The sequence below is a fragment of the Cetorhinus maximus genome, chromosome 16 (genome assembly GCF_964194155.1).
Source record: "Cetorhinus maximus chromosome 16, sCetMax3.hap1.1, whole genome shotgun sequence".
Classification (NCBI taxonomy): Eukaryota; Metazoa; Chordata; class Chondrichthyes; order Lamniformes; family Cetorhinidae; genus Cetorhinus; species Cetorhinus maximus.
In genome coordinates, this window is record NC_135894.1 from 33,511,202 (window position 1) to 33,530,496 (window position 19,295).

General features: G+C 42.4%; 1 protein-coding gene across 5 annotated transcripts in view; it reads left to right on the forward strand.

Annotated features, from left to right (window-relative positions):
* hao2 (hydroxyacid oxidase 2 (long chain)) overlaps positions 1 to 18,813 on the forward strand; it is a 337,305-nt gene extending 318,492 nt beyond the window's left edge. For 3 of the 5 annotated variants that reach the window (XM_078559622.1, XM_078559621.1, XM_078559624.1), the window contains 7 exons: positions 5,114 to 5,266; positions 7,959 to 8,110; positions 10,079 to 10,362; positions 11,485 to 11,703; positions 12,545 to 12,703; positions 15,159 to 15,228; positions 18,606 to 18,813. In XM_078559622.1, the coding sequence (XP_078415748.1) occupies positions 5,136 to 5,266; positions 7,959 to 8,110; positions 10,079 to 10,362; positions 11,485 to 11,703; positions 12,545 to 12,703; positions 15,159 to 15,228; positions 18,606 to 18,661 (1,071 nt within the window). In that variant the 5' untranslated portion in view covers positions 5,114 to 5,135 and the 3' untranslated portion in view covers positions 18,662 to 18,813. Of the gene's footprint in view, positions 1 to 2,447; positions 3,276 to 5,109; positions 5,267 to 7,958; positions 8,111 to 10,078; positions 10,363 to 11,484; positions 11,704 to 12,544; positions 12,704 to 15,158; positions 15,229 to 18,605 lie in introns of all 5 variants that reach the window. The other 2 variants (XM_078559620.1, XM_078559623.1) reach the window with 2 other exon arrangements.
* The last annotated feature ends 482 nt before the right edge of the window (positions 18,814 to 19,295 follow it).

Below are 19,295 nucleotides of genomic sequence, written 5' to 3' on the forward strand. Positions count from 1 at the left end.
CCATCACTTTGCCACTTCATCATGCCAGGTGCCATATTTAAAGTCCAGGCACACACACACACATCTCAGTGCTTCAAGCCCACGACTACTGCAGGGAAGCTGTCCACGAAAGGCAAAAAGACTGCAGCCCCCAAGTTTAATGATGCATTTCTGGAATACCATTTGGACGCCGTGGAGGCCCGCCATGATGTCCCCTACCCTGCTCTGGGCAGCGGCATCACTAATCCAGCATGGCAGGCAGCGGCAACGGTGGTTAGTGCTAATGACGCACAGAAGAGGTCGGCCATCTAATGCAGATAGGGGATGAATGATCTCATCTGTGCAGCCAGGATATGGCAACCATCTCATCACTTTAAACTCACACGCTCAAGCCCATCACACATTCACTGGCATCTCATTCACTGCCAGCTCAAGGGACATCACCACCCATTCTCACACACATACCCTCACATGTCCATCTGGCCTCATCTCCACTAGAGATTGCCTCCTCAACCCTCACCATCTTGAAGCCACTTGCACGGATCAACATGTGCCCCCACACACACACCCTAGGATACCCTCCTTCCCCAGTACAGCTCTTGTCTCGCAGCCTCTTCCCTTCCTGAGGTCACTTCTCCCCTTCCCCCAAGCAAGACCTTGCCCTTCAGCTGTTGAAAAGCCACCCACGTATGGCTGATCTGGTAGGTAAGGACCTACACATGAGCCCCCCTAAAAGTGATATGGTGCTGCCTGTGAAGCCTGGCACTGATGACTGAGAGTACTGACTGAAGCAAGGGAGGCAAACAAACCTTGCGCTCCCAAGTGAAATGCAGCCCGCCAGGTGTACATCGCTTATGTTGCAGACGATCCAGTGGGGGAATGATTCTAGTGGGCAGGCCTAATAATAAAATGCTGAATTATTACAATGAGGTTCCCAATGTCTGATGGCAGGAAATGTGGCCTGCCATCGGCGGGCTGAGCAGACGATCGCCAACGGGTTTCACACCGTCGTGAAACCGATCACGACATATTGTCCACTCATGCCACCGAACACGACCGACGCCGGCGGGCACGGAAAATCCTGGCCTAGGTATCAATCTAGTGGCTATCTTCTAAATCTTCCCCACGAGCCCTATATCATCAACCATGTGAGGGGACCAAAACTGGATACAGTATTTAGATGAAGCCCAAACAAGGTATTACAAAAGGAGGAAGTGTAAATTAGAGTGGCACATTTGGTATTGGAACATCGTAACAGTAGATCTTAACATTTTATTTGCTTTCGCCAAATTCTTGCAGCACATGTCTTTCACCTTTAGAGATTAATGAATTATAACACCATGATCTCCTTCCCATTCTGGAGACTTACCACTAATGTTCATAACACAATGACCCTGATTTTGCCATTATAACAGTGAGGCAATCAGCGCTGACCGGCATTAGGGGGTTCTGATGACCACATGTATGCAGTTCAATGTGGAAGCCAGGCAGGTGCTGTCAGAGATATTCTGCTCCCCCACAGGATGTGCTGTCACAGTTCTTGCTGATAGATTTGATACTGACATGACTGCAACACTGTGAACCTACTTGCCCAATAGTTCTGCACTAAGGATAGCTGGAAAAATCAGGGTTGGTGCATTTAGGAATAATTGAGTTTTTAATAATTTGATAAGTGATAATTATTGGTGAACAACCCTTCTCGACCTGAAAAATATTTTAAAGCGTGGAGTCTTATTCCAATTAAAAAAATGAATGGAGATTTTTAGAAAAATTATTCTGTTTTTTCACTATTTCTGTGTCTTCCCTTTATCACCCTCTCTTAACACCCAGCTATATTTCCCAATCTTTATTTCTCTTTCTGTACATAATTTAAACCTAATTTACATTTCCTGCTTTAAACTTTCTGGTCTGGGCTCTGCGGGGAGGGGGGAGTGGTGGTCGTTGCGGTGGTGGGGCTGGGGAGGTGGTGGTGTGGAATTTGAACTTTTCAAAGTGATTGGGTTACTGTGTCCACAGCAGGTTAAAACAGCTAAAACTGCCAGCATGTCAGGAAGCTGGCAGGACCTGCCCACTTACACCTTTAATCTGAGAGTGACCTGCAGTGCATGGGAAATCCCCGTGGGACAGGTGGACAGACATACAGATTGACATAGTTAAATATGTCAACTGTTCATCAGCTGCTCTTTTAACCCAGGTTTAGGAATTTAACAATGTGTGCATGGGTTTCCCGTGCCTCTTGGAACTCACAGGGAAAACATGGTGAGAGGACAGTGGGTTTTGGCAGGGCTGAGCAATTGAACAGAAAGAAATGCATTAAATACTGAGATCTGACAGCTGCTTCCTTGCCTAAGTGAAAGTCTTGCTCCCAGGACTTGTTGTGAAAGTGTGCTTTCACCACTTGGGAGGTGATTTTCCATACGTTGAAGATAATTTCTGCTACCTTCGATTTTTTTGTCTTTGATCTGCAGCTGTCAATCTTCAGATCAGCATGGGAGCCACTTATGCAGCTTTACCTTGGACCTCAGTAAGGAATAAATGGAGCCACACCAGCACCACCAGCAGCTGGAGGAGCAGCAGGAGCAGGAGCAGCCTTCACCGTAACCACTTGCCATCCCATAGGACAGATGGAATGAGAATGGAACTCTAGCTCACAGGGGGCAATATCCCAACACAGGCTTTACAAGCTTAGGATCAGTTTCCTGGACATGACTGAGCACCAATGCCTCAGGGGGCTCAGAAATTCCTGTCAGGTGGTAGCTGATGTTTACAACCTCCTGTAAGAAGGCCTCTTTCTAAGTGGACCAGGTGGGCATGCATTGCCAGCAGTGGCAAGGTCACCAAACCCCTGCATATATTTGTAGAATCTCGCAATTTACTGCCCATAAGTACATCTCACAGGTGACTAACGCTATTTTTGCCAGGGCTGACACTTCTATGCTCTTTACTACTCATGACACCAGTACAAATGAGTGGGCACTTCGATTTGCTGCTCTTGCTGGTTTCCAGGAGGTCAGGAGAGTTATCAACTGCACATGTGTGGCAATCAAGGCACCTCCAGTCTTCATCAACTGAGAGAGATTATATTGTCTCAATGTTCAGCTGGTCTACAACCAGCAGAAGATCATCATACATCTGTGCAAAATTCCCAGGGAGCTGATGTGATGTTTTATCCTGCATCAGTCAAATCTCCCAGAGATATTCAAACCTCAAAACAGGGCCAGTAGATGGCTTCTTGGTGACAAGAGCTACCCTCTGAAGACATGGCTGATGATACCTCTGAGGAACCTGAAAGAAAGGTACAACAGAAGCCACATGAGAACCAGAGTTGTAACTGAGCAAGCCATCAGGATGCTGAAAATGTAGTTCAGGTGCCTGGAGGGAAGTGGGACAGCCCTGCAGTATGTACCCACCAGTGTTTCCAGAATGATAGTGGTCTGCTCCACCTTGTATAACAGTATCAAGGACTGGAGTCCAGGAGGAGGAAAGGAGCAAAAGCAAAGACTTTCATTTCTATAGAGCCTTTCATTACTTCAGGAAGTTCCAAAACGCTTTGCAGCCAATGAAGCATTTTTAAATTGTAGTCACTGATTTAATATTGAAAATGTGGCAGCCATTTGTGTACTGCAAGCTCTCACAAACAACAATGTGATAATGACCAGATAATCATGTCCTTTTTTAGTGATGTTGATTGAGGGATAAATATTGGCCAGGACACCAGAGATCATTACCTAATAAGGTCCCTTTAAATAGTGGAGTTGAAAGACACTGATGAAGGTCTTCATCAAGCCCATCCACTCTAACTGATCGGGAAACCTAGAAGCCAGCTGTCATTGAGGTGAATAACAAGTGCCGTTCCATCACCACTGACCACAAAATCCAAGCCGTTATTTATGTGTGTCAAATGGCATCAACCAGACACATGTCAATTTTCCAGTCACAGTTAGATTCGATTGTAATTGTGCTTTCTCATCCAAGGTTCTAGCACAAATCTTTTTATGATCCTTAAACATATGGACAGCTCCTCAATGTATTAAGTCTACAGGACGTTGAGCTTTTATTATTTGTCTGCAGGTCTTAGTGATCTTGACAAGACCAGGTATATTGCCATTTCGAGTTGCCCTCACTATGCCTAGTGTTTTTTTCTTTATTCTTTCATGGGATGTGGGCATTGCAGGCATTGCAGCATTTGCTGTCCATCATTTATTGCCCTTGAACTAAGCGGCTTGCTAGGGCCATTTCAACCACATGGCTGTGGGTCTGAAGTCACATGTCAGCCAGACCTGGTAAGGCCAGCAGATTTCCTTCCCCAAAGGGCATTAGTGAACCAGGTGGGTTTTTACAGAAATCAATGATAGTTTCATGGTCACCATCACTGAGACTAGCTTTCAATTCCAGATTTTATTAACTGAATTTAAATTCCACCAGCTGCTCCAGTGGGATTCGAATCACCTGCCCCCAGAGCAGGAGCCTAGGCCTCTGGATTACTAGACATTACCATTACACCACCGTCTTCCCGGTGGATCACCTAGAACTGCTTCAGGCCTTCGGTCACAATATTACATTGGAAGTTCCAGAATTTTGGTAGCAACAGTGCGAGAATGGTGATATATGTCTATATCAGAATGGTGTGTGACTTAGGGAAGAGTTTGGAGGTGATGGTCTTTCTATAATATTACAGTTCCTGACCTTCTCCGCGTTAGAGGCTGCAGCGTTGGGAGGTGCAGGTAAAGTAATTATGAATTAAAACATGTCTGTGGACACAATCCCTAAAGAAACTTAACGATCAAGAAGTCACAGATTTTTGTAGGATATCAAAACAGCTTTTAAGACAATAACTTTTGTAACATTCTAAAAAGGATTAACTTTTTAAATGCTACAAAAATGTGTGTCTGAATGTTTCCCCATGATATAAACAGGACAAATAATAGGAATAGTGTCGTGATTTCTGACTTAAAAGCAAAGCCTTCATAATCCACTCAGGAATCTTGGTACTTGTGAGTTGTACCTAAATGTTTCCCTGCTTTGTGGAAGACATGGATCAATATTTTGGCCCCTCTATTGTCTTTTCTTTCTGCAATAAATGTTAGAGATTGAGATCCCTGTTAAAACTTCCCTGCAACTATTATTGTTTCAGATCCTCTCTGTGTGACCCAGAGATGTCTTTGGTATGTCTGTCTGACTTTGAGGTGTATGCTAAAGAACATTTACCCAAAACCACCTGGGATTACTACGCTGCTGGGGCAGACGAGTGCTGTACTAGAGATGACAATCTGATGGCTTATAAAAGGTTTGTGTTCTATCAAATCCTAATGAAACCCAAATCAGTTGAATTGCACAATTACATATTGTTGCAACATAATAGGAAAGAAAATGCCAAAACAGTTTGAGTTCTAGTAATACAGTGAAATCAAGCTTTTCCGTCTTGTTAAGCATGAAATTACTGAATGGATGTTTCTGAATTTTCATTCACTAAAGGACGTTTAACTGCAGAATACCATGCAGGGCATGCTACAATTTGGAAGGACCTTGAAACCTTAGGATTTGAAATTTCTAGAGTCAGAGAGGGTTCCATAGTGACACTTTATGTGTGGAGTGTGGAATTTGGATAGAAGCCAATTCAGATGGAACTCTGCCTTGTAGAAGAAGCCATGCTGGGAAACTCTTTCAAGTTATCAACAGTCACAGATTGCAACTCTTTTGAGTACAATCACAGTTCTTGGTTTCCGGGAGTGGGACATGAACCCACAACCCTCTGATTCAAAGGCAAGGGTGCTATGAACTGAGCCACAGCTGACACCTCCCATGCTGGGAAGGTGGACAAGTCTACTGCCTGCCTCCCAACATTAAAGGGGCATGTCTGTGGGAGTTCCCAGTCTACTCCACAAACCCTTCACTTATTCCCCATTACACCCAACTGAAAGTTGTTGAGAGTTTCATTCAGAGCCTAATCAAGGCCCCAGCATTCCTAAAGATGAAGGTAATCAATCCCAGGAGAAATTGATTACGTTTCTTCCCTGACCATTATCTTACAGAGGACCATGTAAAAAATGTTGCACTTCTTTGCTCTCATCCCTACCCAGGCCTGTGATCTGCCATCAGAGGAACATGACACCAGTTTTTCAGACTACACAGAATTTTGAAAACCTCTATTAGATACCTTTTAACCTTCTCTGTTCCAATGAAACAAAACACTGATCCTTTAAGTCTTTATTCTTTAATTACCAAGGGTATTCTTTCATTAGCAAGGGTAACCAATCTAGTTATCATATCAGCAATGCCACTAATGAGTTAGGTTGGGAATCACATTATATTAGGAAGTGTCTGTGGTGTACTACTTTAATGTATTTTGGTTCTTTATAAATTAACCTCAGTCTACCTCAACTGCTACCCAGTTAGATTGCTTGCAGACAGTAACTAAGACGCTATTGACCAGTAGGTATGCTTCTTTCCTTTAATGTCCCATTCCCTGCAAGCACACATATATGTCTGCATAATACAAGTGCAAATGCACACACATACATGTACAAACAAACTGTAACCTCCAATTCGTCCCTTGCCATTCAGTATACTTGGAGTGGGAACTAAGTGGTGAGGAATCAAACCTGCATTTCTCTTTCGCTGTATGGTTCTGAGCATTATTTCCGTAGTACTGACCCTATTCCAGCCATCACTTAAGACCACCTATTTCACCTCCATAACATCCACCTCTGCCTCAGCTCATCTGCTGCCGAAACCCTCATCCGATGCCTTTGTTACTTGACTATTTCAATGTACACCTGGCCAGCCCCCCTTATTCTATCCTCCACAAGCCTCTGCTGCCCATGCCCTTACTCGCAGCATTCACCCATTACCCTGTACTCTCTGATCTACAGTGGGTCCTAGTCAAGCAACACCTCAATCTTAAAATTCCAATCCCTGTTTTCAGGTCTCTCCATGACCTTATCCTTCCCTAACTCTGTAATCACCTTATAACCCTCCAAAATGGCTGCATTCATCTAATTCCGATCTCTTGAGCATCCTCTAATTTTATTCTGACGTTGCCTTCAGTTGCTGAGTCCCTAAGCCCTGGGATTCCCTCGCTAAACCTCTCTGCTTCTCTACCTGTTTCCTCCTATAAGATGTTCCTTAAAACGTATCTCTCTGGCCATCTGCCCTAATATCACCATATGTGACTCATGTCCAATTTTGCTTCATGTTTTTTTTATTCATTCATGGATTTTATTGCCCATCCCTGATTGCCCTTGTTCAGAGGGCATTTAAGAGTCAATCATATTGCTGTGGGTCTGGAGTCACAGGTAGGCCAGACCAGGTAAGGATAGCAGAGTTCTTTCCTTCCCTAAAGGGCATTAGTGAACCAGATGGGTTTTTACAACAATCGACAATGGTTTCATGGACATCAGTAGACTTTTAATTTCAGATTTTTATTGAATTCAAATTCCACCATCTGCCGTGGTGGAATTTGAACCCGGGTCCCCTGGGCATTACGCTGGGTCTCTAGATTACTAGTACAATACTACAATAGTACAATACTACACCATCGCCTCCCCTTTGCGGTGTTTTATTACATTCAAGGTGCTATTCAAATTCAAAGTGATTGCTGCTGTTCTTTTTCTTCTTCTTTGGCTCGGTTATTCAGTGATGGAATTACAATAAATACGATTACGGTGGATTTTCATCTCTACCGCATCAGTGTATCACCTGGGCAGAAGGCTGAGTGGAAAATCCAGCAGAGACCTGTGACGGAACCTGCCTGATTTTAAGTGGAACAGAAATTGTGTCAGCTCTGTTATGAGTTTTCGTTCTTCCTCTTACTTTTCCTTTCAACCTTCTTCCTGGCGATACTTTACTTTATACCCAGGTAGTATAGGTTGATGCATAATCTAGTGAGACAATTTAGCTTATGAGAGGAGATATGATATGACATAGAATTGCATAGATTAAAGAGTACAATCTAATTCAAATTTCTGCTAATTTTGCAGGATCCGTCTGCGTCCCCGAATGCTAAGAGATGTCTCCGTGACAGATACAAGGGCAACTATCCAGGGCATGGAGATCAGTTTTCCCATAGGAATCGCACCTACTGCCTTCCACTGCATGGCATGGCATGATGGGGAGATGAGTACAGCTCGTGGTACTTCATACTAGACATTTTCTTTTCAAGAGATAACTGTATTCATATGGTTTCAGTAATGTAAACAAAGGCATGTTAACACAGCCACAGGACAAAATGCAGTTGATGTGAGTTTTTGACACTAGTCCCTTTACACTACTTGCAAATATCAATAAACAAATAAGTAACCAAAGGTCAAAATATTCCATAGTTTGTGGCTTTCTATTTCCCGAGCAGTGCCATTATTTTTAAGTCTAAGTAGCAGGGAGTGTGGATACTGGCTTAAATGAAGGAAATACATGATCACAATAGATTTTAATGGAGGTAAGGGCTATTGTAATAACTTTCTATCTGTTTCGGCGAGGGTTAATCAGCACAAGTGTACAGCAAATTATGCCGTGGTTTAGGTAAAGTCATCATTTCCTGGAATTTTTGTACTATAATAACGACATACAGCAGAATAATGTAAATATTCAGCACATTTAAGCCTAATGCTTCCGTGTGAACATAACTATTGGGGCAAAATGACTAATGTCCAGTGATAATACTTTAAAAATTCAGGAAAAAGGAAGATTTCACCTTTTTCCCATGAGCTGAAATTAAATCTAGATCCAAGAACTTAAAAGGCAGAAATGCAATCCGTTCAAATCAAAGAACATGAAAATCTTAGGGCGGAATTTTCTATGCCCATTGGCTTCGGGCGTCATGGCGACATGTGCGGACAACATGGTAGGAAGGCCAAAAATCGATTTCACACCATCGTGAAACCAGTTTGCAAACGTCTGCTCTGCCCATCAATGGCAGCTGGCATTTCCCACCGCTGGACATCGGGAACGTCTCTTAATATCATTATAAGCCCTGCTTGCTGGGATCATTCCCCCACACTGGATCATCTGGGTACATTGGCGTGATTGCACGCCGAAGTGTTTCACAAGTGAACATAAAGGGCGTGCACTTGGCGAGCTGCATTTCGCTTGGGACTTTGAAGTTTGTTTGCGTACGTTTCTTCGGTCAGCATTCGCAGTCATAAGCGCCAGGCTTCACAGGCACCACCACATCACTTTTAAGGGGGCTCATAGGCAGGTCTCTACCTACCAGACCTGCTGTAAGGCTGCAGGGCTAGGGCTTGCTTGGGGACGAGGGAGAAATGGCCTCAGGCAAAGGAAGAGGCTGCAGGGTGAGGACTATACTGGGAAAGGGTGTGAGTGGGGGCACTTGTTGATCTGTTCAAGTGGTTTTAAAATGGTGAGGGCTGAGGAGGCAGTCTCCAGAAGAGATGAAGCCAGATGGTGATGTGAGGGTTTGTGTGTGAGTGATGTCCCTTGAGCTGGCAGTGAGTGAGATGCCAGTGAATGTGTGATGGCCTCGTGTGTGTGTGAGTTTAGAGTGTTGAGATGGTTGCCTTACCCTAGTGGCACAGATGAGACCATTCATCTGTTTTCTGCACTGGGTGGCTGACCTCTTATGTGCAGTATTGGCACTGACCACCTCTGCCACAGCCTCCTAAGCCGAAGTGGTGAGACTGATAGGCCTGCTGCAGCCAGAGCGGAGCTGGAAGACATCACGGCGGGCCTCCATGGTGTCCAGAAGGTGTCCCAGGGATGCATCACTGAATCGGGGGGCTGCACTCTTCTTGGCCTTTGGGGCCATGTCTTCACCAGTGCCCTCCTGGCTGCAAGTGTTGAGAAGTGTTCGCGCAGCTGGAGTTTAAATATGGCGCCCTGCATGAGGAAGCGGCAAGGTAACGGCGTTGCAGGCAAATCAGAGGATGCCCGCCAGCGAGACGGTGTGTTTCCTGTGGCTGCGTAATTAATGAGCCGGGAATGGGATGATACGGTGCAAAAAGCCGCCATTGTGGCTGGCAGGTAAAACGTCCTTTTTTCCTGCCCACTACCGCGGTGCAAATCTGGAATGATTCCGACCTTAGAGTCAGCAAGTTAAACAAATAGTGACATGGATTTTAATCAGTATTTGTGGATTGTTTTATAGCTGCTGAAGCCATGAATACATGTTACATTGCAAGCACATACTCTACCTGTTCTGTGGAAGAGATTTCAGCCGCAGCACCAAATGGATTTCGATGGTTTCAGCTTTATGTCTATCGGAACCGTAAACTCTCAGAGCAGTTAGTACACCGTGTGGAAGCAAATGGATACAAGGCCATCGTACTAACTGTGGATGTCCCTTATACCGGCAAGCGGAGAAATGATATCAGGAACAATTTTAAGCTACCACCTCATCTCAAAGTAAAAAACTTTGATGGCATTTTCGAGGTATGGCTATTTCTCCTTTTAAAGGTACATCATGAAATTAACTTATCTCAGCCAGGATGACAGCAGGGTCATGCCAATTAGCTTCAACGCTATCACCACTCGTGATTGCTATTGGGCATAGTCTGCTGAAGCCCATAGTTAAATGTTGTTGAAGACAGGATGAGGGCTGGTTGAGACGGCTGAGATTCACTGTTAGCACTTGTATTTAGGCATAGCATGATCCATATGAACCATAATTTAGCAAAGGAGCAAACACCTTCATGACAGGAGAGGTTAAAATGATGAATAAAACTGGCAAGAAAAAGTGAAGAAATATCTTCTTCCTTTCTTCCTCAGCTCTTCTTTCCATACCATCTCCTCCTTGCCCTTGAGATACTTGAAGATTGAGGGCTAAAATTTGATTGCACAGTACCCATTTTTTTGGTGAGAAACAGGTGCTGAGAAGTACAGTATGCACACCAACAGCACTGTGAGTGTACCTACACCACATGGACTACAGCGGTTCAAGAAGGCAGCTCACCACCACCTTCTCAAGGGCAGCTAGGGATGGGCAATAAATGCTGGCCCAGCCAGCAAATCCCACATCCCATGAATGAATAAAAAAAAACTATCAGTCTGTACCAGAAGTGCAAGGCACACCTTATTGGTCAGGCTGCTCTGTATTTGTGTAGGGAGCTCACATGAAGCAGGTTTCCATATACATTTCTCATATTTATAGGCGCAATGCACTATTGTAGTGCATATTTGCATACTAAGCTATGAAAATCAGTAAGCAGTTATTTCTATTCTAATTTAAGATCTATCATTAGAAGAAATTGTAGTAATTCCTTAAAGCATACAACCTTAAATTCAAATATTTGCCTGTGTTTAAACTAACTGTTTGCTTTTAATGCCACATAACTGATATTAAAAAGCTATCTGCAGATCAAGTTTAGAAACCACCGGTACACTCCCAAATCATCGGGTTCCAATTGAGATAGAATTGAGCCAAAAAGGATTTAAAGTGTCTGGATGAATTGTACAGCTCCTACAACTCTCAATTATGTTTCCCACATAATGAAAGTTTCGTTCCAAAGTACTGATACTATACTATCACAAAGTAACCATTCTTCAATGCAACAGGATCATACTGAAGCAGAGGTGTATGGAGTACCAGCCAATTCTCTGGATCCATCCATCTGTTGGAAAGATATCTACTGGCTTCAGTCATTAACTCGCCTGCCTATAATTATTAAGGGTATTCTAACCAAAGAAGATGCAGAGCTGGCAGTGGAGCATGGTGTCCAAGGTATCATTGTGTCAAACCATGGGGGCAGGCAACTTGATGGAGGCCCTGCTACGGTCAGTCTATTTATCTCTCTCACATATACTCCATTTCTCTTTCCTTACTCACCTTCTTTCTTTAATCCATGAATAACTGCTCACTTTTAAGTGTTGTCACTGTTATTGTATAGGCAAGCATGGCAGTCAATTTGCACACAAGTCCCCACAAACTGCAAATGAAGTGAATGACTAATTAATCTGGTGTTGGTTAAAGCAGAAATGTTGGCCAGGCTACCAAAAGAACTCACTACCCTTCTTCAAACTGTGCCGCTTTGTTTCCATTTGTACAAGTAGACAGTGCTGTCTGTTGATACACCATCCTGACTTGGAAATATATCCCTGTTCCTTCACTGTCACTGGGTCAAAATTCTGAAACTCGCTACATTGTGGATGTATCCGCACCATATAGATTTCAGCAGTTCAAGAAGGCAGCTCACTTACCCCTTCTCAAGGGCAGTTAAAGATGGACAGTTAATGCTGGCCTTGCCAGTGACTCCCACATCCCATGAATGAATAATAAAAAGTAGAACATATATTTCCTCAAATGATTCCTTGAACTGAGCTCCCTGCTAATGTGACGCAGGGAATCGCTTAAGGTAAAATTAGCTGTTCATTAGGATTTATTCACTAAGTCCTCACAGGCCAAACAATAATCCTTTTCCTTTTATTCAATTTCATTTAGTTATGATTAGTATTATGTGGAAGAGATAGAAAAACTATTCAATATAACTGAAATTTCACTGCATCTTCATTAATTATCAGCAAATTTCACTGTTAGGCAAATATTGTCATTGCTCTTAATTCCAAACTGAATGATGAATTGAAAGACAGTGAGTAATATGTACTTGAACGTTTGCAGATAGATGCCCTATCAGAAATTGTGGATACGGTACAAGGAAGAATTGAGGTTTATTTGGATGGCGGAATCCGTACCGGAAGCGACGTGCTCAAGGCTTTAGCTCTTGGTGCCAAGTGTGTTTTTATTGGCCGGCCTGTGGTTTGGGGTCTTGTCTACAAGGTAATTAATTGATGCTTTATATTCATTATTGATACCAGTCTTCAGCTTCTCCATGTTTCCATTGCTCCTGGCTTAGAAAACTTTTGGAGGTCCTTTGGTTTCATTTCTTTACTTTGTTTCCAGCAATTCCTAATCTCCTCTACTCACCAATCCCAACTACCCCCAACGCCTACACGACACAACTATCTATTCTTCATTAATCCCAACTACCCCGAAAGGTTCACCACCACCTAGCTTATTATACATTCAGCATGGCACTGACCTCTGCAAATACTGATTATTGCCCATTCCCCACCTTACCAACTCAAATTCTAACTGCCTCATCCAACCCACTCCAAATCCTTACTATTTCAATACCCTAAAATCTTGCTGCTTCATTACTTTCTCCACCCTCTCAGTTACTCACTGCTCCTGAAACCTCAGTGCCAACTACCCCTTGAAAATTCTCAGTACATTCGTTCCAGTGACTCCCTTTCTCCCCAACTTGGCATTGCTTTAAAGGCCCAATAAACTCCTCTCACAAACCATGTCATCTCATTCAGCAAAAGGAATGTCACACAAGTTCACTTTCTGTGACCATGTGAGCAACACCATAGGTGATTATCTCGTATTATACTGTAATGCGGTTTTTCCTGAATGCATGAAGATTCCAGTTCAGTGACTCTTTATTCCACTGACACCAAACAAATTCCTTACAATGGATGCGTGTTGCTTGACGCTCCCAATCAAAAAGGATCGAGAGCTGAAATCCTTGTTTCGAATCAGCAGTGTTGCAGACTTGTTTGCTAAACAATGGCAAGCAGGAATGGCTTGGTTTCAGCAAGAGTGAAGGTTTGTGGTTCTGAACTCTTCTCTTTGGGATAATGCACTTTGCCTTCAAGTCTTGTGCTGACCTGCTGGAAATCTCATGGTTGAATTTGTACTCCTGCTGTTGCTCTTTAAAACACAAGCCTCATGGAATGAACAGCCGCCAGTTGGACATGCAGTGGATGCTGGCCCACTCTGCTGCAGGTTTCTGACTCACCGCTCCCCATTCCTGTTAAAAGCAGCGGCAGCAGCCTCCAGCCCAGCCAGTCCAGGACTCCGCCTACCCGACCACTGCTCTAATGTTGTTCCACTCAATACCCAGCCTCCTTTGGAAGCTCTTTACTCTCCCCCTACTCATGGCCTCTGGCTTCGCCTCGCCAGACTCGCCAAAGAAACTGCTCCCCCAGCCCAAGGGAACCCCGGGAAACCCTGCTGTTGGGGATCTGGCCGACAGCCACTATGGCAACCGGCAGGGCCCAGCGCAAGTCAGGGAGCCAATGTGACCTCCCCACTGCAATACCGTAATATTCAGTTCCTACCCTTATTGGATAATTTCAAGCTCTTATAAGATAAATTGGAAAAGTTCGACAAAAGTGACAGTGGAAATTTTCATTACAATTACACAAATGTTGCTGAGTCTTCGGCTGGTACAAAGTGTACTTTCTCTGATGTGAAATAAATAATCTATGGGTAGAAATTACTCAAGTTATCTCATAGATAAAGTCACGGACACAGCAATTATTGTGCCCATGGAAATTTCTAGCTAATAAAGATCGCTGAAGGTACCAGCACCTGGAATTTCTACAGACTTTCTCCTGACTTACTTTTGTAACTTTTACGCAGGAGTGACAGAATCCAACCCTCCCCCTTCACCTCCCCCTCAAACGGATAAATAGCCTTCCTAGCAACTGCACCTTGATGTGTTAAGAAGGCTTCCATACTCCTGTAATCCTGAGAGCCAAGTTGCAAGAATATTACTCTGGAAAGGACCACCAAGTCCAGGCAGGTTGAAAAGGGGTTTACTGGGGGCTCTGAGCCAGGTAACAGCCTGTCTGAGATAAGACAAGATGAGTCTGTTACAGACTTCCAATGTAAAAATGACTGTGGAGAACCACAATCTACTGTAAGGCAGGACGATTCTCTGATGGAGTCATATCTCAGGCAGCAGTTTTTTTTATATTATTCAAAAATAACCTTTTTCAAATCTGCATTAAATAAATGTACCAACCTAAATATTAACAGATTGAAGGGTTGAACAAATAGGTCAAAACTGAAGAGATAGACTGAAGTGGTTTATGAATGTTATGTCAATCCCATGATATGCTACAGGATTTCAACAGGTTGGATGTTATTCTGCAGTATTACAACCTTTTGAATTCTCACATTGCCACTGAACATTTTTTTTTTGCTTATTTTGACCAGCATTAATGTCATAAAGAGTGGGAATTACATGGCAGACTCAGTGATATTGTACTGTGTAATACCAGGATTTCTTTAAGTAATTGTACAGGCAAATAGCACAGCTTCTATACATTAAAGCCTTGTAGTATACCCAAAATTGTGTTTTTACATAACTGATGGGTTTAACATTTGGAATTACAAAATTTTGACAAGTCAGTTTGAAAACATAAATATATTTTATCTTTAGGGAGAAGAGGGAGTCAAAGAAATTTTGCAGATTTTGAATGATGAATTTCGTTTGTCAATGGCTTTGGCTGGTAAGAACTTTCAGTCTTTTCTGACTTTACAACAAAATGGGTTAACCCACAATGGAATGTGGCTTGAAATACAGCTCCGGCTAGATCAAACACAGTTTTTGCTCTCTTGAGTGACAGTTAAAGGTCCTCAGAGCACACAACCTTAGAGTATCCAAAACTAAAAATCTCCTCCCACCCTTGGTTGGAGTGACCCCTGAGTTAGAAGCTCAAGTCCTACCCGATCTAGGCTGGCAATTCAATGAATTATGGAGAAATTGCTGCACTGTCTTTCAGATCAAATGTTAAACCAGGTGGATGTGAAAGATCCTATGGCACTATTTTGAAGTCTGACACACACGCAACCCCATCACCATAGTTAAGAGACACCAAACTAAGAATTTCACGCAGGTAGTGATTCTGTTTGTCTGATTTGGTGCATAATGTCTTCCTCTAGGGATACATCTTAAATGAACTCGGAGAGTTTAGGCATAGAACCAAGGCTCTGATTATGCGCAGGGATAATCCTAGAGTTTAACAAAGTTAAAACCACGCAGTTTACCAGTACAGAGAACTGGGAAGTTTTCCAAAGCTTGCCCAGGCAGGAGCACCCTGCCCATGAAGTTAAATGAAAGTCCAACCCATTAAAAAGTCAGTGCATCCAAATATATAAAGATTATCTACTTTGCAGTGTCATTGTTTTGTGCAAAAGGATATCTTTTATGCATTACTTGTCTTGAGTTAGGAGTGGATTACTTCTGGGGTGCCCAGCTGAAGAGATCACCGACTCGCCGATACTTGCATTGGTTAGCATTGATTCACATGGCATTCTGTGGTGTGTGATTGCTGCACATCGTGGCATCAATTGTTCTTCATCAACAATGAAATAGCTGGAAAGTAAAATACTACTTGTGGGGACTCCAATACTAGAGTCCATAAATATAGGTTAGTCCATATAAATTAAATAAGGAGCTCAAAGAGTGGTGAGAATGTGGAACTTGCTGCCATATGAGTGGATTACATTCTGGGGTGCCCAGCTGAAGAGATCGCCGACTCTACGATACTTGCATTGGTTAGCATTGATTCACATGGCATTCTGCTGTGTGTGATTGCTGCACATCGTGGCATCAATTGTTCTTCATCAACAATGAAATAGATAGAAAGTAAAATTGAGTAGTAAAGACGCATTTCAAGAGAAGCTAGACAAGTACATGGAAAGGAAGGGAAGGATATGTTGATAGGGTTAGATGAAGTAAGATGGGAGGAGGCACCTGTGGAGCATAAAGACAAGCATGGAAAAAATAAGACCTAATGACATCTTTCAATGTTATAAATTCTCTGCAAAAGAAATGAGATCTCTTAGTGCCCCTAACAGCACTGTGGGGGTACCTACACCACATGGACTGCAGCGGTTTCATTGGCCGAAATTTCTGGCCCCACTGCGCTGGGTTTGGTGAGCCATTCAAACATCCATTGACTTCGGCAGGACCAGAAGATCCCGCTGGCAGGAGGGGCTGGAAAATTTTGGCCATTGTTATTATTGTTGATACTAGCTTCTTTTTCCAGATTTATGTAATTAACTGAATTTAAATGTCCCAGATGCTGTTTTGGGGTTTGAACTCATGTCTTGGGATCATTAGTCCAGACCCCTGGATTACTAGTCCAGTAACATAACCACTATGCCACCATGTCTGATTGTATTCAGTAGGTGATGATGATTTTGAAGATTTTGCCTGGAATACCGTAAACAATTCTGCCTGAACAGTCCAAAAAATGGAACCGTTGCCTCAGCAACCATATGGTGATTGGATGATGGCATGTATCTCACAGAATCTGTGCTCTGCTGTGTGGAGGTTTGGAATTGGGGTCATCAGCTGTGGTCTCACAAAAGCCGTCTGTTCGTTCTCTTGTGACTGTCAATTAATGTAGGCACCATCGACTAATTTGGCAGAGAAGGGGAACCAGGATGTTGCAGCAGAGAGGAGAGACAAGATTCATAGAAAACTAGGAAACTGGAGAAAAAGTAGCAACAGAATGGAAGTGTAGATAAAACAGGATTAGACAGAGGAAACAGACTAAAATGCTGTTGGAATGCACGTGTGTTAATGCGAGGACTGTTACAAATGAGGCTGATGAGCTGCAGACACAAGTTATCACATTGGATTATGATTTGGGCAAGAATGGGAACTAAACATTCCTGGCTACAATGTATTCAGGAGTTCTCTGGGTGACAAAGGAAATAGGTTTATAACAAATGTTAGGTGAAGAATACAATTGAAAACCAGACAGAATATAGAGTGCAAGGGGAAAGGTGAAAAATTATTCACAATTTACCTGTCCATTAAAATGGCTGCTCAGAGAGTTGCATGCTGGCAAGCACAAAGTGGAAAACTTAATTGATTTGTATAAATACATAGCAGATATGTTGATGAGGACTGAACATAACAGACAATGTTTAATCCTCACTTGTAAGTTAGCTGGGAAATAGTAAAATATAGGTGTACATAGCATACTCTTGATTCCACACGAGTAAGAGGTGGGCATTTTGTTCTTTCTTAAAGTAATAATGTGAATATGCCTAATTTCCTCGGTGTTTATAAAGTCTGTGTGCAAAGTTAATCTTCATTAACTTTGGATGTAAACATGATAGAAGCAAAAAGCAAACAGCATATGAAAGCATAACATAACAGTTTTCATAGAATCACAGAATTATTACAGTGCAGAAGGAGGCCATTTGGCCCATCGTGTCTGTACTTGCTCTCTGAATAAGCCATTTAACACAATACAGTCTAAATGTCAAGGTTTCAACACAATCATCAATTTTCTTTGACCATACATTGTTTAATCTGTTTTTCTAACTTATTCAAAACATTTTTCAGTTTCTGCTGAGTGGTTTCATGAATACAATACACCATTAACAGCAACTTTAACAATATTAACAGTAAATTTTATGAATTATGTTTTCATATGACTTTTACTGTTTGCTTCCATCATGCATATATCCAAATTTATTAAAGTTTAAAGTTACACAGGTACATTATAAACATCTTGTACTGTGTACTGCATAGGTGTGTGTGGAATCTTCCATGTGTAGCCTGGTAAAGTGCTTTGCAAGATTAGCATTGATAGTATAAATCTAATGCACAAAGTTTGAAATGATTTGCAAACATGTCTTTAGACATGTCTTCTGAAATGCATCTTCTGACAGCAGTTGTGAGTCAATAATGAATGGTGCATCTTCCTTTCAGAGAATTCTCTTCTAAGTTCTGCCAGAAACCGTTTAATGGTTTGTGCTTCTTATAAAACATAACGTTTTTTTTATCATTGTTTAGTGTGTGGTAGCAGCAATTTAATGCTCTTGGGTTTTACCTAATGTCACCAATGTTCTATCTCTGATGCAGGTTGCAGAAACATCTCTGAGATCAACAGGAACCTTGTTCAGTTCTCCAAGCTTTAGAATGATTCCTGAAATGAAATTAAGTACCACATCTGAGTTTGGGGCAGCATCACTGGAAGATCAATATATCTAGAAAGAAAAGATCGTTTTGGACAAATTTGGACCTAATTGAAAAACACTGTAACCAAGGCAAATAAACAAATTAGAATGTAGCGAATAACCTCTATTTCATAATGCAATAACTATTGAAGTATGCCTGTTTGAGGAATAATTCTCTTCTTGTTGACGTTTAAATGTTCTTTACCTGATCCCTTTTAACTTCAGCACTGACACCACTGTTAAGCCCACTTTGGAGGCTGTTGTCTCTGCAAGTCCCTCTGCCTCCCTCTCTTCCTTTAAAACATTCTTCAAAATCCGTATCTTTTGGTCACCTCTCTAAATCTCCTCTTCTTTGGCTCAGCATCATTTTTCCTCATACCACCTTTAAGTCCTTCAGGATTTTTTTGTGTCAAGACTGCTATACAAATGTGAGTTATTGTTTTTGCTGGAGCACAGCCACGGTGTGAAGCATAGATACGTTTTGTAAGCTCAATTCTGCTTAAAGCCCAAAGCTTAATGATATGAAACCGGGCTGTTTGTGGTTCGAGTGGGACTTGATTATCATTACTCTTTCATCTTTATGACTTGAGTTTAA